The sequence below is a fragment of the Leptosomus discolor genome, chromosome 17 (assembly GCF_034619465.1).
Source record: "Leptosomus discolor isolate bLepDis1 chromosome 17, bLepDis1.hap2, whole genome shotgun sequence".
In the NCBI taxonomy this organism is placed as follows: Eukaryota; Metazoa; Chordata; class Aves; order Leptosomiformes; family Leptosomidae; genus Leptosomus; species Leptosomus discolor.
This window is the reverse complement of record NC_141407.1, coordinates 5,627,740-5,653,205: the sequence shown is the minus strand read 5'-3', so window position 1 is coordinate 5,653,205 and position 25,466 is coordinate 5,627,740. Positions and strand designations below refer to the sequence as shown.

The 25,466-nt window shown below is 43.3% G+C and overlaps 1 protein-coding gene across 1 annotated transcript; it reads left to right on the top strand.

Moving 5' to 3' along the window:
* On the top strand, window positions 1-25,166 carry ARHGAP40 (Rho GTPase activating protein 40). The gene is made up of 15 exons (XM_086474784.1): window positions 1-116; window positions 9,312-9,514; window positions 13,916-14,136; window positions 15,662-15,737; window positions 16,311-16,462; window positions 17,087-17,252; window positions 17,605-17,696; window positions 17,827-17,904; window positions 18,166-18,325; window positions 19,074-19,156; window positions 20,308-20,514; window positions 20,787-20,927; window positions 22,591-22,751; window positions 23,786-23,841; window positions 25,060-25,166. Exons 1-15 carry the CDS (start codon window positions 1-3, stop codon window positions 25,164-25,166), a joined length of 2,019 nt encoding a protein of 672 aa, XP_086330910.1.
* The last annotated feature ends 300 nt before the right edge of the window (window positions 25,167-25,466 follow it).

The window sequence follows — 25,466 nt, the reverse complement described above, 5'->3', positions numbered from 1 at the left end:
ATGGACAAGCGTGGCTTATGTGGTTCTGAGGTGGCCAGAAGTGGGATCCCCAGGCCCCGGGTGGTGTTGGTGCCTGCCCGGCCGGCCAGCTACACCCAGCTCAGCAGCCTTGGCAGGTACGGAGCGCGGTCGTGGGGTACGGCAGTACGGGGTGATGGCTGCTCTTCTTCCTCCTGAAGGCAGGGTGCGGAGGCAAGGCGTGGAGGCAAGGCAATACCTGGGGCAGGATAGGTGGAAACAAGGCAAATTTCTACAGGTGAGCAGGCTATAATATGCTCTTTAAAACTGTGCTTTGGCTGCCTTGATCCTGAAACGAAAGCTGTTAAAAAGCCCTTTGTGTGTGTGTGCGTGTGTTAACTCTGTAATTGGGATGAGTGCAGCAAGCTCTGGAAGTGGGACCTGGGGTGTGCATGCGTGGCTGGGGGGGCTAAAATGCAGACTGTGTTTTCCTGCGATGCAGTGGTAATACTGCCCTGGCAGCTTGTGGGGTTTGAGGGCTGTTCAGTGGTTTGTAGAATTGTATGAAAGAAAGAACTGCATGAAAGAGAACTGCATATTTATAAATCTTGTGCAAAGGACACGTACTAAAGGATACAACTGAAAATTGAACTATTTTGCTTGACAAATGCTGTACTGTTTGTGTGCTTAAATGACATTAAATGACTTAAGACTTCATCTAACTTGTATTCATATCAACTTTCAAGTTGCACCAAGTTTCAGAACTCCCTGCTGGAGTAACCAAAAACCTGTTGGTTTTGCGTGAAGGTACTCACAGTGATTTTATTTCTAACCGTAGCTCATGTTTTCTTGTTGCTGACTTATTTTTCCTAGTCTGCGTTGACCTTGTATGTAGAAGCCAGTAAGGAAATCTTTAAAAGAACTCAGGCAAAATTTGAGATTTTTTAAAAAAATAATTTTAATAATAATCTTAAGGGGAGTGACACAGAAGTAAAATGGTGAATTATTTTACAATTACCCATGTGTAAGAGGACTAGACTAAGACCTTGAGTATTGCAGGGTTTCTTTGATAAAAATCAAAATATTCAGTAACAACTTACAGTTTTTGCCAAACAAGTTAGTTGAGTTCCAGTGTCTGTACTGATGCCAGAACACCTCTGTGGTCAGGTCTGAAGAGGTGCTACAGCAGGAACACCAAATTTGCTCGCTAAATTTGACCAAACCCATTTAACTCCTAGCAAGTGGCAATTTGGCATCTGTTCATTCTGTTCATTCAGGCCCCACCAGCAGGTGAAACAGATCCGTATGTACATGTGCAACTAAGGCTATCTGCTGGATTGACCTAAAACATGCCTATACAATAAGGTGATGATACACCAGCCATCCTGGTCTTCTAATTAATTGACTTTAATGACTGTTTATTTTTGCAGCAGTAACTGTGGCATGCCTGTTGGGTTCCCATTAAGACACATACCAGTTTACCTGGCAGTGGTGATGGTGTGCCTCCAAAGCACCGCTGAGAAAAAGCCGTTGCCAAGCCAGCTCTGCCTCCCTCGTTTTCCTCCTCTCGTTGTTGTAAAGCTTGTGGTACCTGAGGTGGCTCGTGGTTGGCATTGGTGGCCCTGGGCTCCAGTTATTAGTTACAGAATTAGCTATAAATGTCCAAGGGCAGACTTTCATGGCGATGTAATAGCCAAGCACTTTGGCTTGTGTGTAATAGCTCTTACCTGAGAAATCCAAGCCAGGAGCTATGACTGTCCTTCCCGTCTTCTCAGGCGTGAAGCATAGCTGGATCTCTCAACCCCTCCTGACTTTGTGCTGGTCAGCAGGTTACTCTTGTGACCTCTTCAGAGTCTCTTCCCTGTTCCCATACATCTGAGCAACAACTTCTAATTACTCAATCTGTGCTGTAGGTACAGCTGGTAGGATGGCTACAAGAAGAAATAGGAATGAGTTCTATCATCCTGATTCACTCTAAGTTCAACATTGAAGAAGTTGTAGGACAAATATTTAGTATGTGTGAATCTGCTTTTATAAAAAGCCTTTGCATTAATGAATGATCACTCTAAAAATAATTTCACAGCCTTTTTATACAGGATTCAAACACACTAGCAGCCTTTCCTCTGAAAGCCATGTGGTCCCTCACCCCCTTTGGCCCTAAGCTGGGCAGCTGAAGTATATAGAGGTTGAGCATCTCGCCTAAAGTCACAGTGGTGATGGAAATAAAGTAAGGGTGTCTCATCTGACGTAGCGGTAGCGTGTTTTAAGGATGCGTTTAGTAACTGGGAGGCATTGACTCATTCTGGCCTCAGCAAAATCCCTGGCAGTGTGTGCTACAGGCTGTGACAGCCAAGACACCAAAGGGCAGTGAGCCCGTGACTGCTGCTTCGTGAGAAAACTGTGCACAGGCTCAGCCTTGCGGCAGCCAGAGACAGCCCAGGGCAGCTTCTGTACTGAGGAGGGGGGGAATGGGTGAGAACAAGTATGCGGGAGCTCCTGTCTGTAGCCCTGTGCTAACTGGTCTGTGGGGTTTGTAGCCCCATGCTAACTGGTCTGTGGGTTTTGGCATCCTGGTGTCATGCCAATAGGTGGAACATGAATGGCAGACCAAGTCCTTGTGGCCGCTAGATGGACAACGGTGCTTGTGTGTTTAGATGACTGGATTCAGTGAAGTGTGTGAGCATGGAAGTAGGGACGAGAATGCCACTTTTTAGTTAACGATTCTCATATAATCATCCTGTAGCAATTCACAATTGCATTAAGGTTCACAGTGCTCCTAAAGCTTTATTTTGGCCAGGTACCCACTTTTCCCAGCCGGATTTCCATGTCAATGAAAGCCCTTTCCTGTTTGGCTTACCGTGCTAACACAGGGAAAGTGAACAACGGGCTCATCTGCAATGACCTTACGGTGGAAAAAATCCGACCAAGTACAAAGAGTATGGCTTATGTCTTCTGAGGCCAAAACAAACTCCAGTGGGATGGGACAGACGCCCAGCTAATAGACTAAACTAAACATGGCTTTGAATATTTTTAATTTGGCTGTATCTGCTTGGGGCTTATCAGTCTGGTGTTTGTTCTGCTCCGAGTTTTGGTCTGAGACTCCTCCAGGCAGATCTCTAATTACAGGCAGATTTCACTATTCCTTAGCTTGCTTATTGGGCAGAGTGGAGACAAGTCTATTGCTGGCGAAGGCCTCAGACACAGATGTGGAGATGGAGTTTCTTTGCCCTTAAATACTTTGCTAGAACACTTACTATCAGGTAAGTTATAACCTATTCTTTATTTAAAACTCCCACTGCTGTGGTGGAGGTAATCTCTGGAGCTTGGGTCCGGTAGAGAAAGTGATGTAAGTGTTAAACTAAAGCAGTGTGTTACACAAGAGCGTCAGGGTTCAAGTCTTTCACGCCACGGAGCACTGGGCAAAGGATCATTGCTTTGTCTTTCTGGTGTCACTAGGGATGCTAGGACAGGAGTTGGGGAGTGCCCTGTTGTTGGGGTGGGAGAAAGCTGGAGCTGGTATGAATTACTCCACGCACGCAGAGCTATCTGGCACATCCTCGTTATCACTTGCAGAACAGGCTTCTTCAAAACAACCTTAAATGACACTGCTCCCTGAGCTGCTTGCATAATGGAAGATCTTGATGAACTGATTGCTGTGTTACTGAAAACAAGCTGTAATCTTGTTAGCAAATTGTAGTAATGACATCTTAGCTGTTCTTGCTGGTGCTATAGAAACAGGCCTTCAAGTGTGCTGTCCCATGGGTGTGAAGTCCTTGATAAAAGACCTTAATGTGAACACAAGTGGTGGTTGGCAGCAGTGCTACGTAAAATAGGAGTGAGCTAGAGGCACTGTGACTTCTCGTAGGGGATGCTCTCAGTCGAACTACTAGGTATAGGAGCAAATCCCCTGTGGTTAGAGATATGCAAAGCTGTATGTCAACAGTGGCAGCCTGCTTCTAAGATTCCTTTAATTCTGCCTCTTTAGCTGTTTTGGATTAGTTAAGGCAGGGAAAGTAAAGCACGGTAAGAGTGTATCAGCTAAGTTATTGTTCATCTCTGCTGCAGTAATTTGATAATTAGTCTGTCTTTAGTTTTATGGTCTGGTCCAAGGAATTTGAACCAGCCATGTGCTTTTCGTTTTCTCCTCAGGGTAAACTTCAGTATTGCTTTTTTGCTGCTTGTTGTGGGGGGGAGGAAGGAACTGGGAGCCTGTGATGTTTGTACTTTGTGTACAAAATTTGGGAGGTTGTAAGGGTAACAAAGCCAGGTTTTAAAGATTTGCAGTAGAGCTTTCTTTTGATTTAGACATTTGGTAGGAAAGTTGTACAGTTTGTGTCTGCAAGGCATCTCCTGGATAAATTTGCTCTCTCTATGTTGGGAATGTGTTGTGTAATTCTGTCTGCCTGAAAGAAATAGCTGATTATGCATATTTCATCTAAGATTTTGATAAGTAGATTGACTTCTTTCATACGGGGAGTTGTTCTCATATTAATATTGGTATCTTTGAAAGACTGAGGTTTAAACTATCAATACTTTCAGTAAGCAAAATACATCTGTATTTTATATGGATATAGCTATAGATATGACTTACTGCTTCATGATTTTCTCTAGTTTTTCAAATACTCCTACCTGTTGTTGTTGGATGCCTTTATCCTACTACATGATTTTAAACAAGAAAACATATCATGTTATGAACTACGGTGAATGATCTCTAGGTGATTCTTTCTCTTCAGAATTAACTACACAGTTCTTCATTTGCATTTAAACTGCTTCGTTAGGGTAGGAGCTTGGAAGCAGCATGGACTTTTTCCTGCATAGACATTTCTTTGTTTCTTTTAATCTTGTGCGTTTGTACCCGTCAATTGTTTTTGACCTTGAAGTAAATTGAAAGCCTGCAAGATGTGCGTATGTTGTGATGCTGACATACTTTTGTTCTCTGACTTAGTGTCTTTATCTGTCAAAATACTGCAACCAGTTGATAGAATAATTTCTCACTTTTTTTTAAATTTTCTTTTGAAAGAGCTTGTGTTTCATGCGAGTGGTCTGAATTGCTCTGATGCTGTGTGCTCCTCCTAACTTGCTCTGGAGGCTGATTCAAACTGAGGTTAATACCGTCTGTTTCTGTTTTGTGTGTGCCTTTGTGCTTTCTCCAGATCTTTGGAAATGTCTTTAAAAACTAGGTCTTCTGTTCTTGGTGCCTTTTTCTTATCTTAGTTTTTCTGGAATCAATATTAAAGGAATTCCATTTTCTTGGCTTACACTTGTCACCTCCTGTTGTGTTTGAAATGCTTGAGAAGGAACCTCTTTATTTATTCATCTAGAGAGGTATTTCAATGAGGGGAGGATGTTGAGTAAGCAGCAAAGTAGTCTAGGCAGCTACAGATCCTTTGAGAAGCTCTCTTGACGGGAGTGATTCAAGCCTGGAATGAACAAATGCATAGCAACAATGTTTATTTTATTTTGATATTCAAGAGGGCTAAGTTGCATGAGCATTTGCAATATATTTGCTGTGTGTTGACAGTATCTAGGAACAGATCAAAAACTACTCTTGAGACTGTGTGTTTGACCCCAGGACGAGTGAGCCACAAACAGTCAGGAGTCAGCACTATGCAGGCATGCGGATCTTGCAAAGGGCTACCAGTGCTCTACACAGAGAGGATTTATATAAGAAATAACAAGAAAATGAACCATCTAAGTGCTACAACAGTCTAGTATCTCATAACTCCGCTGTTAATATTAAAGTCATAATTAGAGTGAAGGTGTTAGGGGAGTCAGCTGAATGAATCTCGTCCCGTTAAAACTAGTTCTGCTCTTAAATAAGAAGAGACAATTGCATTAGGATGGTCAGTCTTTTCACAGAAACATTCCTTTATGGCTGCCCTTAACCAGGTCTTTCTGGTCAGTTTGCTTTTTGTTGGGTTAATTTTTAAAACTTTTTGTTAAGTTGACAGTGCAACTGAGTGAACTTATTATTCCACCTACTCTTTGCCCAGTTGCAACTGAGCAATTAACATTTTAAGTCAGCAATCTACACTTTCAATCTAAACTGTTGCTATGTTTATACGTCACAGGTTGCCCTCCGTTGACTTGAGAATGCAATGAGGAAGAACAATCTTTTAGGTGCACTGAAGCTAACCTTCCACCTGGGTAGCTAGGTGTGTGTGTGAATACACTGTGTGGTGTATTCAAGGAAAAAAAATAAGTATTTAGGTCAAAGAATAAAACATTTTCTAAATGTAAAGGCCGAACTTTGCTTTGGTGGTGTCCTGTGAGACAGGAGCATCACTAGCTTATGACTTGTGGAGCTGGGCTTTGGATCCTGCTACTGCTGTGTAGAGCTGTCATATGACATTAGCATCCTGCATCTTGGTGGGATAGGGTTTAGTGCATCAGTCCATGAGGCTCTGGAGAAAAAAAGTTAGAATGGCTTTTGGGCTGTTTGATGCACAAGTAGTTGAAATATGGCTTTCCTATAGTAGGCATATAGTGTGATTGGTGTTGGAGCTTTTTAGTGCAAGCACTACTCGACCATCTGTATTTCCAGCTGTGGAAGAAAGCAAGATAACTGGGTGGTACAGAAGCACGAGTCAAGAGTGGGGTAGGGGTACAGCAGTTCACGGTTGTCTGGCAAAACAGTATCCTTGCACCAGTACTATGTTGTCTTGATATAGGCTGAAGGTGCTGGTAGATCAAAAATAGCTCCTGCCAAGGCTATAGCCTTGAAACCCGGACTGTAAGGATGTTGTGACCCTTCTCAGATGTGCACCAGGAACATTCCCAAATGCTGTAAATAAGTATTACTCCGCTTGGTCGTAGCATCTCCTGGACTAAAACTTGCATTCAGGATCTGGTACTGGATAAGTCACGCAGTACATGTTGGTCAAGAGTCACCCTTTGGAAAGAGCTGAAGACTGTATTTACATCGGCTTAAAATTCTGGGTTTCTTTATCAGACAGGCCTGTGGCAGGTGTGGGCAAGGGACTGTTGTACCCATGTGTGACACACAGGCTTGCTGCAGAGCGTGTGTGCTGGGTGCAAGTTGCTGCTCGGGTCTAGGGTAGGTTCTGCTGGACCTGCAAACCTGGATGTAAGTGCTCTTTTGGTGTGAATCCACAGAGATTTCTGGGATGCTAGATGAGCCTGCTCTGCATCAGGCTGAACATGAAGGAAAGGTACATTTTAGAGCTGCTTTGATCTGTGTAACCTAGATCTCACAGTAGTACAGCCCAATAACTCAAGGCAAGAAGAGTTGCTTTGTGCCTGCTGAGGGCCTTGAGCAGAGCCATTAGGAGAGCTTGTAACATGGTTCCTTAGGCTGCGTAGTGTTGTGCATTGGAAGACTGCTCTTTACTGCACGTTCGGCTGCCAGTGTTTCTGGCACCTATATAGCCAAGAGAAGTCCCTCAAGATAATCTAAAATCCTCCTTCTAGTTTCATGTTGCAAGGAATGATTTCTATTGACTGGCCTGTAATAGAATTCTAGTGAGATACGGCAAGGTATTAAACACTCTGATGCTAGCAAGGTAGCTTTGTTTAAATCTAGTCCTCTTACTAGAAGGTTGTCAGCAAATGTGAGAAAAGATGAAGAGTTAATGTAAGGGATGTGATCTAAATTTTTGAATCCTAGTGGGTAAAGATATAAGTGAAAAGCTGAAAGGGGAGATAATGATTTGGGATGGTAGCTGTAGTAGAACTGAGAGAGATGGCTATGAACTGTGAAGGTTAAAAAAAAAAATAAATTTAAAAATCGTCTTAAATTGACTATTTAAGTGCTCTACCAGTCTATAAAGTGGCAGCTCAACTGGAGGCCTGTTATTTGGATATCCAGGAATAGGAAAGGGGAGTGGGAAGGGTGGGGAAGAGTACTAAAGAAGCGAATCGCCTCTGCCCTTGTCAGAGGTGGGCTGGGTGGCATAATAGCTCTTTTCAGTCTTTCATTTTTGCGTTCCTGTAAAACAAACAAACAAAACCCTTCTTATTCTTGTTCTCAATGCCATTGCTGGCTCCAGATGTTCCTGGAATGATGGTAATTGCTTTAGTTCTGACCTTTAGAAGAGAAGGGCTGCTTATGTGCTTGTTAGAAAAAGGTATGAGTGTAATATGCATGCACATGTGTAAATATAAGTGCACAATATCCTACAACATAGGATATTGGTTGTTAGATATTAAAATTTAGCCTTTTGTGACTTGAAATGCTTCTTATAACAGAAGTTAATGCCAGAACTGCTAATAATGGCTTTCTGAAATGAAAGGAACTAAAACTTTCCAGATATTTTGCCATCAATAACTTTCCAAGTCCTTTCAGAGTTGGGAGGCTAAATTGCAGTTAGTGATTGTTTTGTTGTCATGGTTTTCAAAGCGTAACGCTTGATCTGCTTTTTTTTGTTGTTGTTGTGAGGCTAGAAAGCAATTCCCATCTGTGTTCGGTGGTGGTGGCGGCTGTTCACAGGTGTTTTTCAAACCATCTAGAGTTACTGTAGTTTGTGATCTCTTTAATTTTGTATTCATAAGTTGAACCTTTGAGGTGTTTTCATAACCAGGTTTCGCTTATCCCAATTTTTTTAAAGTCCTTGAAAAATATATACAGCAGGGTTTAAATGGCTTGTAACGCTTTGAAGAAAATTAAAATTCATTTTAGGAGAGGCTTTGTTTTATGAACTGATGAGAACCTCGCAACTTTCTACACAGAGGCCGAAAGCTGAAATCCAGCCCGGGACTTCTGCCACCCATGAATTAATCAGCAGGGTGGTAAGAAAATTCTGTGTGTTTGGGTTTCCCAGGATAGTTGTGCTACTCATAGCTGAAAAATCTGATCAGGGCAGGAAAAGAGGGCCTCAAACATCCAAGTTGTTTACTGCAGGAGCTGAAGTGCAGGAGACTGATCTGTGCTGGTTTTTGGGTAGGGAGGACGAGCCTACTGGGTTCAGCCTGCTGTGGCTGGGACTCGCCAGGCTTGCTCTGCGTGCCAGGTAGTCAGAGCACACGTGCACCAAGCTTGAAACATCTTGGTTGTCGGTGAATTAGAGGGTACCTGTGCAAGTTTTCAGGGGAGTCTTGGAAGCAAGTGTGGGAGTGGAAGGTGGTGCCTCAGAGGTCAGTGGAAGGACAGCATCGGAAAACCCGTGTTGATACTGCATCCTCTCGCATGTTTGGACAGCAGTTTTTCCTCTTCTCTAGGGGATTTGCTCCCAACCTTGTCTGTTATTCTTAAACACTAGCCAAAGGAAATCTAGCACTTGCCTCTGTTTGACTTTTCATGCAGTCGTTAATCAATGAAGACCGATGTATTGTGCACGCCGTATCTGAATACGTGTAGCTTAATCTCTTTCTCTCCTTATCTCTTCCTCTCTCAGTACCAGAAATTGTCCTTGCAAAATGAGCCAGCTTCCTCCGAAGAGTCTTTTGGCATCCCCAGTGTCAGAGGGCACGAATTCCAGGGTAGAGTCTTTGGATAACATGTCAATGGACAGTTTTTGGCTGGAAGTAGAGAACATTAAACAGAGTGCTGAAGCCGAACAAGAGGAATGCAGCCTTGCAGATGTCAAAACACAAGAGGGTATGTTGCCAAAAATGTTGGGAGTGGGGGGAGGAAGATGAGCATCTTAGAAAATTTGCTTATGTACCTGAATGATTTAGAAGCATGTTGGAGTATGGTTAGAATACTACTAGTCAAATCGGAGATATGGTGGATTTTTTTTTTTCCATTGAGTGGTGGGTAATACCCTGCAGAAAAGGAGTGCTGGCCTGGCCTGGTTTCAGCTTCTGAAACACAGCTGACTCTAAAGGTCAGTCAGGAGTATGTTCAAGGCTCCAGATTTTTTCAGACAGCCCCCGCTAGGTGGGGGGGCTCTCACTCCCTATGCAGGTGACTGTATGGTAAACACGCTGTGATAGCTGATGGTGTTTGGGAAGGCTTGTCTGTATGTGTCATTCTGAGACTTCATCATAGTGGCTTTCATGAAAGCTGCTTTTGTGGAAGGCAGACTTTTCTCCCTCTGATTCACTATTCAAGAAACCATAATAAACATCCAGAATGACTTGAGTCCATCCACACAAGGTTTTTGTTCTTCTTTTCTCTCTCTTTCTTTTGAAGACCGCTTCATCTGTGTGGGGTGTTTCTAATAGGCTTTCTGTAATGCTGATGTTATCCAGTATTTTAGAATAACTGGAACCTGATTGCCTTTTGACATGGAAGGTACAACATTCTGGGCTGTTGGAGGGGTGATAAACTGTGATAAGCACCCAGTGATCCCACACATGCCCTGGGTCCATTTTGAAGAATGTGATTTAGTTGGCTGTACATCCTCTTGAATGCAAACAGGGTTTGCAGCCTGTACGGCCTACAGCTGTTGTGCTGGCCTGATACTGAGAAGGATCCATGTGTGTAATGGGGAAGCGTTTGAGTGAAAGTCCCAGTGTGCTGCAGTGCTTGGGAAGGGTAAACAGCTATCCTGGCTACATAGAGGGGGCTCTGGAGAGCGGGATGGGAAGATTGTTGTCTGTGTCTGCCATAGTAGGCAAGACATGGTAAACATTAAGGTCTGCTGTTAGTGCCCCTACATAAAGGATGTAAGATTGGTTTTTTTAGAACCGGAAGAGATGCAAAAGTGATTTAGAAAATGAGTGTGCCAGGAAGGAGACTCTGCAAAAGAGGCCGTCCACGAGATGAAAGGGTGTCTGGGATATCCAGAAGACTGATATGCTAGAGGCAATTCGATTACTGTGTGTAAGCAGGGACACAAGGAAAAGGGTCTTTTAACGCTGTATGTTAATCTAGCAGGCAAGAGCTGGCTGCTTAATTGGCCATTGAAACCAGACAGACTTGAAATTATGCTCCGAGTGAAGCCTTCCCAGCAGGTTAGGAAAAGAGGTGCGGCACACTCAGCCTCCTGGTGCCTTCTGCAAAGGAGCTTAGTCAAATAAGCGTTGGCGCTGGAAGCATTAGTGGCAAGGGGAAATTTCAGATGGTGTGGATGCAGGATTTGGCTGGTGCCTCTTGGCTTTCATGTCTCTGCAATTTATGGTTGGAGCACTGTGAAGTGGCAATGCAGCCCAGAGGCTTCAGGGCTCCTCGGAGCCCAAGGCACCATCACTCTTTGCATGAAGCCCGAGAAGTTGCGCCTGGGCAGCAGCTAGCAGCTCTGTCTACAGACAGCATGGCTCAGGCTGGCATGGAGCTGATCGGAATCGCGGTACAGGGACAGTGTGGAGGCCACGTGTAGATAAGGCATTGCAAAAACGCTGACCCAGTTGGAGAACGCTGGTCTCCTGTGCAAGCCCTGTTTAAGAGGTGGCGTAATGGGAAGCTGCTTGTGACCTGGTGCTAGCAGGAGGCCAGCGTGTAACTTTGCAGAATTGGGTCAGCTGAAAAGGTGCTGATGATAGTTGTGACCTTGCTAACAGCTGAAGGGAGCAGAAAGTAGCTTTTTCCTGAAATACAAGGAGCATTGTCTTTTTCTTGCTGTCTCCTGCTTATCCAGATCTCGCCAAGGTTAGGCAGTACAGCAGACTGATAACGTATGCACTCTGCAGTAGTGCCACTCAAATACCTGCTAGCATCCTTATAGCACGTAATCATGTCTGAGAAGGGTCTGCAAAGAGGAGTTCTTCTCTGCTTTCGAAAACTGCGTAGGAAGTTGTGCTTAATGTTTAGTCTGAAACTGTAGGATGTAGCTGTCCTTGAACATGAATGCTTTATTATGAATGCTGCTTTTGGCTAGCTTAGGGTTCAAGTAACCTTTTGGAACTGGCATTCTTTAGTTTTGCAAATTTATTCCTAATTGTGCCCCCCTGAAATGCTGCTTATCTGGAACTCACAAGGCAAATCTTAGCAGTTCTCCAGGCTTAAACCTCAGCTTCTGTGGACTTTTCAGTTCTGACCTGTTTCTCTTTGATTTCCCCCTTTTCCATATAAATAACCTATTTTACTCATTTCCTTTTGCGTTACTGGCAAACAGAACTGGGCCAAAAATATTAAATAGAGGAATTAAAATCTAGTGCTTTGGCATCAAATGGGGCAGTAGGCTCACGCGGATGTCCGATTTAGGGCCTGTTGTTTAGTATTGTGTATTAGATTAGTTTCCTGTTATGACTGAAATTGGGTATTTTCAAAATTTGCAAGCAATACACTTCACTTCCTTTAGTTCCCAAAGACAAAATAAACCAGAAGTTTTTTGTGTGCTGCGCTGCTGTGAAACCAGGGATGTAGGAGAAATAGCTGTACAGGGAGGGCTTGTGAAGGGGACCACAAGCGCTTGAGCAGCTGCAACTAAGCGAGCAGTACCAGGGGGATGCTCTTACCTGTCAGCTTCTGTAGAGCCAGATGTGGGAAAAGACCAAAATTTAGGACCGTGTAGGAAAGCTAGCCAGGTTGCTAGAAGATTTGTTAAAGGAAATACTTGACTTCAAGTCCAGTTCTATTTATTGTGTGATGCTGAAAAAAGTTCCGTTTCCTTACAGTGCCTGAGAACTGTAAGCACGCTCTGAAGGCTGAAAAGAGTTTTAATGGAGTCACAGTATGTTTTTGCAAGTTGCGCAAACACAGAAGTGTCCCCAGAAAAATTAAATTATTGAATCTCTCAAGAAGGGCTGCATGGCTTTTTTATTATTGGTGCCACAGTAATAAAACTGCCTGAGCGGCTGTGATAACTGAGGAGACATCAGTTTGCACAGGAGAGGAAGACTGGGAATGAACCGTTCTGTTTCAGTCAGTTCAGTTTTGATTTTTCTTTTCCCCAGTATAACCTTTGGTAGACCTATGCCTGCAGTGAATGAATGTGGTACGTAGAATTGAAAGGATAAAGGCTTTTTGGTGTTCACTGTATTAAAGTTGAATCCACCTGCTAAATTGCTTCTTTTATCCTTAGATTTCAAGTAGCTGCCTTGCTCAGGGCACTTTCTCACTTGCACAAAGGGTGCCATCCCATAAGGAAAAAATTGTCTTCTGTGTTTGAAGTATGACTTTATATATATTGAAGAATGAGTTGAGCTTCTGCAAGTAATGCTGCTGTGCTGTCTCCGGGCTTCTCACACTTCATTCTGGTGTTTTGAATAGGCACAGATATAAAGCGAATGCGCAGAGTAGGAATAACGGTTTTGCTTTTGTTGAATGACTGCATGGGTACCAGTCCACTTAAAAAGGTAAAGAATAGGGGTGGTGCATACAAATAGTTCTGCAAGTATATTAAATAAAATAGATTTGAATCTACCAGACCAATGTCTGGATATTTAAGAAAAAATAGTTATTGAGACATAAGGATGCATATAGATAAATACAAATTAAAAGAAATAGCCAAATAATTGGGAAGAGTACAAAAGCCAAATGTGCAATGTATGTTGTGGTTCTCACAGACCTTTTGTCTGTTCTCAAAGCTGTGGGAGGATTGGGTGGGCTGCAGAGGGAGGCACTGCCATTCATTCTGCATTTGCTGTGCACGGTTGCCTGCTCCCAGAGCTGCCCTTTGCACAGTAAAAGCAGATTTACGCAAGTGCATCTGACTTTCCTTAAAGTCCTGTGAAAGTCCCCACTGGGTTCGGTTCCTGTTGCAATCCTTGTGCCTAGATACCATACAGAGTCATGCTTGTGACCCCCCTTCTGCCCAGCTTCTGAGGGAGCCTGCCTTCCTGGCAATGTGTGTGCCTCCATAGCTTTTTCTGCTCTTTTTCCTCACTTAGGGTGAGGAGTAAGGAATACATGGGCAGTTATAGCTGCCTAAAAGTGGTGTGCCTCCTTCGATTTCACCCTGATACCCAGCTGGGTACCTGGGAATAAGGCTAAGATTTTGAGAATAGCCATGGCTTCCTAACAAAGATGTGGCTCGCTTCCAGCGATGTCCCATTGCCACCCAGAAAGGGGATGGCTCAGGCTTCTGGTTTTCTGCCTCTGAAGTGTTGCAAGCACTCCAATGGCTGTTATCCTTTCTCTTCTCACTCGACCTTCTCACCCCTTGCCTCACAGAGGGAGAAGCTGAAGCGGAGTGGCTCCAGGACGCAGGTCTGTCCGACCTCCTCGGGGACCATGCCTCGGAAAACGACAACATTGTGCTGCTCTCCACCCTGACCAAGACCCAGGCTGCTGCTGTGCAGCGGCGGTTGGATACCTACTCCCGGTCTCGGAGGAGGAAGAACAAGCATCCTGTGCGTGATGTCCGAGACATTTTTGGAGTGGTCAACTCAGAGGTATGTTGATGTAGTGGAATCATCTGAAAGACTTGGCTTTCTGGGTCTAGGGCTCCTCTGGTTTCCAAACAGACGACTACGTCTCTTGAGCTGAAATGAAGCTGAGATTGTAGAAATTCTGCATCCAGGTTGCGGCATTGAGAGGTTGCTGCAAAACCTGCAGATCCATAAACTTCCTAGAGAGTGCTGGAAGACTTCTGTACTGTGCCTGCAGTGCTGCAGCCTCTACAGCACTGGTATCGTTTGGAGCCCTCTTGTGTTGTCTTTATTCCAGTGACATGTTAAATCGTTACTAAAGAAAAAAAGAGAGAACTTCATAAGTTCAGTTCTGACGAGCTGACCTTGTACAGCTGGAGAAAGATTAGCCACTGCCTTTTTTTTTTTTCCTTCCCCCTAGAGAATATATAATCATTAGCTCTTCAGCTGCTTTCCTGCTGCGCTGCTCCTCTTTCGGTTGTGGCCACAAGGTGCAGCATCCTTATTTTGTATGTAAAACTGTACGTTTTTGTGATGTTAGGATATAACACTAGTTGTAGGCACTGAGCAGAAGTCGTCCTTTACCCTTGAGTAGTTCCTGGAGAAATCCCAGGCAAAAGAAAGCTTTTTGGTTAATTTTCCATCCAGGTTTGCTATGTTGATCCAGTTTCAAACAATTTTGGGGCTCTGAAGGACGTTTTCATGAACCATATTCTAAAACAGGCCTGGTGTTGCTATAACACTTGGTTGAGGCATGTAGCAAAACATGATAAATCCCTTATTGCAGAAAAGATTATTTGAAACATCCACTTTGTAGGCAAGGAAACAGAAATGAAGAAAAGTAAAGGTTTTTTTCCCAGTCTCAGAAATTCCATATTAGGAAAGCAGATCCAGTATCTGTGCCTTTGCTGCTCTGCCAGGTTTTGGATGCTTCCCACTACTGACCGCTCTTTTGGTGTGCTGGGTGCAGGTTCTTGGGAAGTTGCTAACTTTTCATAATAGAGTAAGCTTTCCTGCATGTTAAGTAGTTCTAGCAAAAGTAAGGTTTTTATTAACAGAATTGCCTGCCAAATGCCTGCTTACACTTTTAAAGGTTCACTTCTTTCTCTGGGCATGAAGAAGTAGGTTACTATGAAGCCCATGAAGTGAAGCTTTTAGGTGATTACGTCTACATAGAGTCTTCTTTCTCATGAAAGATCTTGTGATGGCAGGCAAGGGGTAGTTCCCATGCAGCTTGCTTGGTCCACTGTTTGTTAGCCCCTCAGTGCATGAACTAAAAGGGGGAGATTGGCTAATGTTGTGTGAAAGGAAGAGTTGGCTTCATGATGTGCAAACTTATCACAAATACTGTCTACGAGATTGTTTTCCACCTGCCTGCCAAATCCTCTAGTTATGATTTTTAATTGCTGAACAGTCTTGTAGCCCTGAGCTTGAGCAGCATTTTCTTAGACTAGCAGACAATGTCAGGTGTGTGTTTTCTGCCAAAATCAGGTTGTCATATAATAACTTCTGTTTTGTGCAGGTAAACATGTTCTGGTTTATTTTTCAGGAGACGGCAGCAAAGAAAGAGGAGTCTGGACCAGATCAGTTGTGGCACAGTCTACGGACTTCAAATGTACAGAGAAGTAAGGAAGTTTTTAAATGTAGAGTAGGACTGAGTGGGGAGTAGGGCTGGAACTGGAAGGGGAGTTATACTAATCTGGTCTCTGGAACATTGGCCTTGTTTGTGAGCTGTTTTGTTGGGTTTTTTTGAAATACATGGTTACCCACAGTTGTGGATTTAGTAAACTTTTCCAGGCTCTAGTGTTGGGAATTGCCACTGAGACTGATAACTGTAACTCTTCAAGAAAGCAACTAGAAGGTGCAAATAAAATTAGTCTAGCAAAGATCATATAGTGAAAACCTATAAACGCCATATACAATCATATAAAGAGAAGTTAGTCTTGGATATGTCCTTTAACGTAAGGCCATACTCGTGTCTTACCAGTGATCCGGTGAGTGTAGCCGTGATGTTATGACTCTAAGCTAATCTTACTCTATTGATCAGTCTCAGGACTGCTAGGAGAACACCATTTTCAAATGTTAATATAGGATTTTTTACAAGCAATGGTACCCAAACCTGTCTCAAACTGCTTTTTAAGCACACTTGTTTTCTAAGCTTCACCTTTCTGAAATTCAAGATAATTTCTCCTCTGTAGCAGGAACCCAGGATTACTCCTGCACAGTTCGAAACCCTGGAAAAGAGGAGGTGTTCAACATGGATGTCGCCTACTCGGAGCAAGCAGCTGTCCTGCTCAAGGGTTCGTTCCGGTCTGAATCTAGGAGGTTAAAGGATGGAAATGCCTTAACTGTAAGCACTGAAGGAATTTTTCCTGTTAGACCTCATTAGTCTCTTCTTGTTGAGAGGGGTACAAGGTGCTTGATTCAATTGTATGATCAGCTCTTGGAAACATCGTCTGTGGATGGTGTTGCACTGGAGCTATATTAAGTAGGTATTTTTGGACAGGCAGTGCTGTTACCCTTGCAGGGTTGGGCAAGGATAACGTTGCGTAGGGGAGGGTCAAAAGTAGGGCTTATGTGTGAATCTAGCTATTTTGATAAGGATCTGCGTCATTTCCACTGAAAAGAGAATAACTGGACTTTCTTACTCATATCTCTGACAGTTTTCTTCTCTGCAAATGTGCTGGACTGCTTCCAAAGTTCAAGTAGATTAGGGTGGGTATCAGGCTGTCTTTACTTTGGATAAATCGGGATTTCCAGTATGATTAAAGACCAATACTGAAAAGGGAAAATATTTATTCAACTGTGGGTTGAGTAGGAGTATTTTGCAGCATTTGCCTGTTGTTGAAAACAGGAGAATGAATAGATGCTGGTAATGGTAAGGAATGACAAAAATGCAGCAGAACTTGATAACTGGTGGGGTTGGTAGTGATAACTTGCACTGAACCTTTTGGGTGTGTGTGTTTTCCCTCAGAAATTTAAGATCCCCAAGGGGAGATTAGGAGTGACCAGGATTGGAGATCTATCCGCTCAGGACATGAAGAAGATCCCCACACTGGCCCTTATTGAACTAACAGCTCTCTGTGATGTTCTGGGTGTTGAGCTGAAGAGAAACAAAGCAGCAAAACTGAAAACAACAGGTTAGTTGTATGTTACCTTAATAATTTTTTTGTGCCTTTTTTTTTCTTTTTTTACACTATTCTCATAGGTTTGTGTTTCAAATGTTAGAACAGAGAGGGTCTTTGATAAGAAACCTTGTGACAGGCGTGTTTTCCTTCATTAGAATTTCTCCTGGAAGTCACTGGATGGTGACACCAGGACCTAGCACCACATTTGTCTGACTATCAAATACACGTTTCTTGTTAAACTATTCCTCACTTTCTCCAGTATCTACACCTTCAAAATGTGCCACCTCAGTCTGCAGCAGAGGATATATGCCTTACACCTGTATTAGAGGTGATACAGACTTGTAACATGTTGTTTCTGTTGTAGAGAAAAGACTCTTCGGAGTTCCACTTAACACCCTGTTGGAAAATGACCAAAAACTGCTCCCCAACACCAAGGTCCCCCTGATACTCCAGGCAGTAAGTTCTCTTCTGATTTCATTCACACCTCTGATCCTCAGAGTCAGGAAGCTTTGAGGCCTGTGATAAGGGAGGGCTGACTTCTCATCCTCTGTGCCTAAGAGCTTTCTTTTTTCCCACCCTTTAATAGCTGCTGTCCTGCTTGGAAAAGAGAGGACTTGAAACAGAGGGCATTCTGAGAGTTTCTGGGTCCCAGACCAGAATCAAGGTATGAGCTCTTCAGTAGCGTTTGAAAGTGTCAGAGGTGATCAGGGAGCATGTTGCTGAAGCAAGTATCTGAATAACCTGTATTGTCTTGTCTCCCTTCCCAGTACAACTAGAAATGTCCATTGCTGGGAAGTCTGGGAGTGTCTACTGTGAGGGTGTCTGCACTCTTTTGACTGGACGGGTTGCCCTCCTAGTGCTCAGCTACAGAATTTCCCTTGTATTTGCTTATTAAGGAGTGTAATAAATTCCATCTTTTAAATAGAGTCTGGAGCAGAAGCTGGAAAGGGACTTCTATACTGGCCTTTTCCGCTGGGATGAAGTCCACCAGAATGATGTATCTGGACTACTGAAAAGATTCATAAGAGAGCTGCCGGCCCCACTGCTGACAGCAGAGTACCTCCCTGCTTTTGCTGCTGTTCAAAGTGAGTCCCTGCTTTGGCTGTTTAGCATCAGTTTGTTGGTCTGTGCTTTTCTTGCAAAGCTCTACTGGTCTTGGGCTCTCCTGTCAGGTGTGCTGGGAGCCCGGGGATTCAATGCGGATCCAGAGCATGATATGAACTATAGCCACACTCGGTGTGCTGGATGTTGTGTGTACTATTATGTATCAGCCTGAAAGTCATAGTCACTTGCTTGCAGGCACCTTTGTGTAGGAACACTGTCCTGGGGTCTTAAATTATGTTGTGTAGTTTGAGGCTGCAGCGTTGCTGCCATGAATTAGGACAACTTGATAAACAATGACGTGCAGGCTGAGCTGTGGCAACAGGCCAGGGTGCATGGTCTTGGCTTGTCTGCAGGTAATGCAAAGTTCTGCAAGCGCCTTATTTTGAGGTTTGTGCCTCAATAGATGGTTTGAATGTGTTAGGCTAACTGTTTAAGTGCACAAATTTTTGTTCAAGAAAAGGAAATAATGGAGTCTTTTGATGCCCTTTAAGGGCATCAGACTTGCTGGAAGACTGTGTACTCCACAGATCAGCCAGTCTTCTAGAACATGCGTCGTTCACTTCATAAGGGCTGTACGAGCTTGATTTAATTCTGTAAAATAAGGTCTCAAATGCTAGATGGCAAACACTACAAGAACTAATTGCCTTATTCCTTGGGGGATTCCCATGCTCAAAAAGAACAGTGTCAGAAGCTTGAATCCTCTGTCCTATTGTCACTTTCCCTCTCTAGATATTCCAGACCTGAAGCAAAGATTGCAAGCTCTAAACCTCCTGATCCTGATTCTGCCAGAGGCCAACAGAAGCACTCTAAAGGTAACTACCTGTTCTGGATTTAACTGGAAAAATTTGATCTCATTCCAGGTTTTTATTCAAGGAAACTCTGTCAGCTTTTGTAAATAACATACATCATGCTATTGGTTTTATTTCACTGGCTTGAGAATGGAAACCCATGGTGGAGGCAGCAGGCAAAACTCAAGGCTGTGCGGTGAAAGTAAGCTGCAAGCAGCTTTAAGTCTGCCTTTTGGGTACAAACTTAAGAGCAGCAGGAATCCACGTGGTCTTGGAGCATCCTGTTTGGAAACATGCTCTTCCTCTTCAGTGTGTTAAAGCACTTCACCATGGAGTGAAAGATGTATAGGCCTTCCATTGCCTGTGGGCATGCTAAGGTGTAGAGAAAGAAATTCAGTCTTCTGATTTGCAGTTTGTGGTATTGTCATCACTTATGAAAGATAGTTTTAGTTAAAAAAAATAAAAAAGCTACTGAGCTTATAACTTCCTACCCTTTCATGATCAGAAGGAGTTTCAAATTCTTTCACCTAATACTTTTTGAAAGAATAAATGGTGATGGGATCAGCTTTGCAAGCAGTGCACAACCTCTGCCTTTCTGTGCTTTGTAAGAAGTGTGGTGGTTGCTGCTGCCTCCACCCCCCCCTTCCTGAGTAGTTCAGCTTCCAGGTGATAAAGACAAGGCTGACTTAGCACCTCTCAAACTTATATATATGAGTGCTGGAATACATACTCCACTCAAATATGATTTGTCATGTGTCGTGGCTTTGGTGGAGGTGTGAGGCAGAAGAAATGATCCACAAGGGTTTATTTTTCCACATCTGGGAATAGCTTTGAGGGGACACTGGGGGAAGGGGGGGGTCATCTTTGGATTCTGTAACTTTTAGGACTGGACTTTGTAAATTGCCACTTGCCAAGGAGTAAGAGCTCATCTGCTTCCCACACAGACTGTCTCTCCAGATCCATGAAGGCTGAACAAACTCTCTCTCTACTTGGTGTGGTTATTTGTTGCTATCCTTGTATTAGGATTCGTCACTGAACTTCCTGTCTGGAGAAATAGGATTTGCTCATGGCTATCAAGTAAAAACGCTAGTTAAATGAGCTCTCCAGCAATTTCTGTAGTAGTTTCTTGAGCATTATTGGTAATGGATGTCTTAAGTCTCTTCTCCTCTCTTTAGGCTCTACTTGAGTTTCTCAGCAAAGTAGTTGCCAGGGAGAACAACAACAAAATGAACCTCTGGAACGTTTCCACAGTCATGGCCCCAAACCTCTTCATGCACAAGGGGCTGCCAAACAAGATTCCTGAAGGGAAGGAGAAACAGCTGGCAGAGGGGGCGGCTGACGTTGTGCGGATGATGATCCATTACCAGGATTTGCTCTGGACAGTAAGTCACGCAGGTGGTTTGCAATATGGTGTAGCAGTGTCTTGGTCTGGTTAGAACTGGAATAGGGAAAGGGATGGCCTTGGAAATGTCAAAGGAGTTAAATGTCTGTAGGCTAAACCTCTAGCTGAATTCCCAGACTACCTGCTTTCGAGGTATATAGATATTTTGTCTATTTAAGGAGCTTCATAAAGTGATGTTTAGGTTCTTAAATGGCATCCTCATCTCTGTTTGATTTCTTTTAATTCCTATTTTCTCCCTTCTCTCCTGCCCAGGTGTCCTCTTTTCTGGTAGCTCAAGTGAGAAAGCTGAATGAGAGCAATAGCAAAAGGTACCAGTTCTGTGACAAACGAATTAAAAATTTGTTGCGGAAGATTCATGCTGATAAAGACAAGGTGGAAAAGAACCAGGCAGAGGTGAGTTAGGGCTCGCAAAAACTGAGCCCTTCCGTAGCAGCGTCAAATGCTTTCATGAGAACTTGGAAGACTGTAAGGAGTGATGCTCTTTAAAGAGCAAGAGGGAGAAAAATCTGCAGAACACTGAGAAACAGTTTCCCAGACCCTTTTGGACAGGTTATGGCAAAACCTGATCCCACAGCAAGAATACTAACTGAATTTCAGGCTACAAAATGCTCAATTAAGATGCTGCATGGTTGCAGGTGAGGGGGAAAGAGACCAGGAGCAGAAAGGCTGCTCTTTACCTCGCATGAAGAGCAGAATTCATATGGTTCTTGGTGTCCCATGTGTTTAGACAGATATGTCTGCCGTAATAAAGGCAGACTTGTTTTCATGAGCTGAAAGCAAAAATTTAGGCTATTGCAGTAGTATAAAATTACATTTTGAACCTAATTTTCTTTTGTCCATAATCCTGGTGATTTGTATTGGAGGCTTTGAGGACAAGATTCTTGCCACTTGAAAGGAGAGAAGTAATTTCCCTGATAAATGAAATGGCTCTACTCCTCCTTGTGCTGGTGCAGACTGGGATTTTTAAACAGATGTTACTAACTGATCTGTTCAAATATCAAAGATGGGAAAAGATCCTTGGAGTCATTCTGCCTTTTATTTTGGTTGCCACTGTTAGTCGAATAAGTGTAGGTCTGCAGGAGCTAGCTTGCGTCATGCAGTGCTGGATTTTAAGCATTGCGTAGCAGTGGTGGTGCACCTGGGATGCTCTGAGGACAGGAGCTAGGTGGAGTCTGCAGGTGGAAATAATACATTGAAGGCTTGAATCTGCATACCTGAAGAAGAGTTTGTGTTCTCCCAAGCCAGTATGTCCCCCACCTTTCTATGCAAGTTGGGATACTGAGATGATGTCTGCCTAAAATTTGGCTTGTTAAGGCGGCGTGTCACTGTTGAAGGTTCTGTCATTTCAGAGAGGGCAACTGCTGTTCAGGCTGTCAAACAGCTGACCCGATGCTTAGAAGGTACTGTTAGCACTGCTCTAACTTGCTGTGGATCAGACACCATTAGAACAGTTCGACCTTCTCCAAAAAGTTCTGGGAAGTTACTTCATGGAGAAGTTGATGAAGACAGTCTTGAGAAAACAGCACTTCTTGAACTCTGATCTGTGATGGCTCAGTGCTTCGGTTTTTTTTTTTTTTTTTTTTTTTTGACACTACCTTTCTGAAATTCAGTAGTCTGCAATTGAACTCTCTAAACTCCTTTTTCAGTAATTTAAATCAATTCCAGAGAAGTCTATCAAACTTGCGCAAAACAGTTCATCAAAATTTATTCTGATAAATCCTATTTTCGTCAAAGCTTGTGTCAGTTCTGGTGCCTGTGCTGTATCTGAACAGCAGAGAGCACCAGTGCATGCTGATGGTGAGTGATGCTTTTCTTCCCAGCCACAGCACCGAAGCACTGCTGATTTGTTTATAATGCTCACCTTGGTGCTCCTATAAGCTTCCAGCCTGGCGTGTGTGTGGGATAGTAAACAAACCTAAATTCTCTGAACATCTGGCTGGATAGGTTTAATTCTTCACACTCTGTGGTCTATTTTAAAACTTGATGTTTTAGCTGTGATAACAAAGTCTTTCTTTAAGCACTTTCTTCTTTTTGCCTCTCTGACTGCCTTGTTCAGCCTTCCAAGACTGTGAAAGTCCATGCTTCACTTCTCCTGAAGGATTCGCTAGAGGTGCATTTGAACAATGCAACCAGAGTTGCTGATGTCTTGAGGCAGTTTCAAAAGAACTTGTGCCAGAACGGCTGGAATATTGTTAACACTGTCAACCTCCTCAAGTGGTAAATGGCTTTTTCTCTGCTTTTTTTTTTTTTTAAAAAAAAAAAAAAAAAAGTACCAGGTGGTCCAGTTGCTGTTTTCTGTCTTCTGGCAGAGCTGATGTGGCAGCACAGTGAGCCCTCAGGAGACTGTTCTCTGCTCCTCAATTCTAAGTTTTGGAAATAATGTATTGGATGGGGCAAGCAAATATGAATTCAAGTGAGTGATTCCATCACTGTGCACAGGCTGTCAGGAGGTCAGTAGTCCCCTCTGGGCTGCTGGACGGCGGGTGAACTTTAGCAGTGTGTGCAAAGCCCTGCTGAGTGGAAGGGAAAGTGGAATAACATTGATCCTGCAAAACAAACCCTCTCTAGCTCTCCTGGAGAAAAACATCACCTGTGCAAATTATTTGCCTGGAGTACTATTTCCAACACGCTTATGTTAACGTAGGAGTTTCCTAAAGTAAGGTCTGCAATTCCCTCCTGTGCTCCAGTGGTGAATTGCTGAAATAAGGCAAAAAATTAAAAGAAGAATTCCTGCTCCCCCTGTCACTGTGCCGGCAGGCTGTATTTAGTAGGTAAAGTGTTAGTGCATCTTCTGACTGTGTCCCTGGGCAGGAGATGTCTAGAGAGGGTGGATGGGAGGTTGGCTGGATATGGGTCAGCTGTGACTAGTATCTCACTAACAAACTACTACAGCTGCCAAAGTCTTCCTGCAGATGAGCTTCCCGTGAACAGGCCATCAGTTCTAGAGGAATGCTGCCAGTGAACTTTGGTGTTTATGCCTGTTGTCTTCCTATTGAAAAGTTAGTGTTTGCATATAGTGTGCTTCTCGCTGACAGTGAGGAATATCTGCCTTGTTCTCTTTTTCCAATTTCAGGTGTCCTTTTCAACAGCTGCGCTGTTCAGGAGGATCAGCAAGGTCTCTGTACCATGGCCTAGCTTCCTTGGCTGTTGCTGGCCTCTGAACCATAAGCAATTTTTGAGAAGAAACATTACTAAACTGCATAACCTGCCTTTTGCAGAGCTTTAACTTCAGTGTGTTTTTCTTCCTGCAGTAACAACTCAATGGAGTGCACAAACTTGCTCCTATATGAAGTGGGAGGCAATATTGGTAAGTCAGGATGGTAACTGAAAGTAAGGACTCTGATATCCAGTTTGTTATGCTTAACTTATCTTGAAAAAAAAGGGTGAGATTTGGAGGGGGCTCCAAAAGTTAAAAGGCAAGTGTGCAAGTGTAGGTTAACCTCACCCACAGCAAACAGCGCCTGTCCAAGCTCTTGTGGTGTTGGTTCACATGCCTTCCGGCCATCACTGCAAAGCCTTTCTAGTGCAAGCGTGTGGGAAGGTTGAAGCCTTCCACAAATGCTAATGGATCTTAATCAGGAGCTGCCTGTCACGAAAGGTGCAAACTCAAGAGTCGAGAAGTCCTAAGGACAGAGACATGCAACACTTGGTCCATCTTAAAAACATACAAACCTCCCACTGTGTTAAACTCCCTTTTCCCTCAATGACAAAGGTTCATGTGTGGAATTAAGTGTAGAACTTAAAACCATAAACTACATTCATCTAAGTAAAGGGCAACTTCATCCTCTGCCACAAGGCTTTTAGTTGTGTGCTTCTTATCTGGGCTTTAATGACGTGTGGTAGGCTGGCACGTGGCGTCTGTACAAACAACTGCCAGCTCCAGGTGTGAATTCTGTCTGCCACCTTCAACTTGAACCCGTACTAACTTGGGTGGAAGTTTCTCAAACCATGTAATTAAACAAGTTGATTTTCATTAATCACTGATTTCTACTCATCAGTAGGGTAATGTGATCAAATAGAGAAGAGACTTAAATAATACGATTGCAGCAGCGCGTTAGGGGTGTCTGAAAGTGGAAACGAGTTCTTATGCCCCACTACAGCTGCTTCTGGAGACTGTCAGTTACTGGAGTGCTTTGTCTGCCTCTTGGTATTTCTCTTAGAGCATCTGTAAAAGAAAAGCTCTGTCAGTGAAACCACTTCAGTCTCTGGATTTGATCACTAACATATTTTGTGACGGTTTTCAAGTGCTGAAGTTATTGGGTATTGAACTTAGAGTACCTTTTCACAAAGGTCAAAGCTTGGGCTTAGTATAGTTTTAAGAAACATACATTCATTTTAACAGAAATAACTAGAACTTTTCCCGTTTTTCAGAACTTTCTGAGTGGTTGTGATATTGAAATTAATGTGAACAAATACCAGATTTTAGGGAAAACAAAACAAACCCCAAAACCTAGCAACTATAGGACTAAGGATATAAGAAATGTGTTGTGTTTTTTTTTTTTTTCTGCATCTGTTGTTTTGATAGGTGAACGTTGCCTGGACCCAGACACTTACCTCTTAGACTTGTACCACATCAATCCCCATGCTGAGTGGATAATTAAGCAAAACCCGTCTTATCCTCGGATGTTCTAAGGAAAGCATGAGCAAAATCAAGTATTTGGCTGAAGTATGTGGAAGTCACGGAAAAGCTATAGAGATGTTCCTGGTATAGTCACAGACTGAACAATGCTTCAAATGTCTTTGAAGGAAAAACAGCTTTATTTACTACTTCCATGACAGCTGGCTGTGGAGTAGACTAGCCTTCATGGCAACAGGGGTGTTGATAACAAGCAGCAATTAACAGTATGTAGCAGAATTTGCAGAGGGTATGACTTAAACAAAATATCCCCCAAAAACAAATGCTGCAAACACACCTACAGTGCTTGTGCAGCA

What these genes read in the sequence shown, in the direction of transcription:
- ARHGAP40 (XM_086474784.1), top strand. Translation starts at nt 1, where the DNA reads ATGGACAAGCGTGGCTTATGTGGTTCTGAGGTGGCCAGAAGTGGGATC. An exon ending in AGCAAAACTGAAAACAACAG is followed by an intron (nt 17,253 to 17,604) that starts GTTAGTTGTATG and finishes TTTCTGTTGTAG; the next exon opens with AGAAAAGACTCTTCGGAGTT. An exon ending in TGGAAAAGAACCAGGCAGAG is followed by an intron (nt 20,928 to 22,590) that starts GTGAGTTAGGGC and finishes TGCCTTGTTCAG; the next exon opens with CCTTCCAAGACTGTGAAAGT.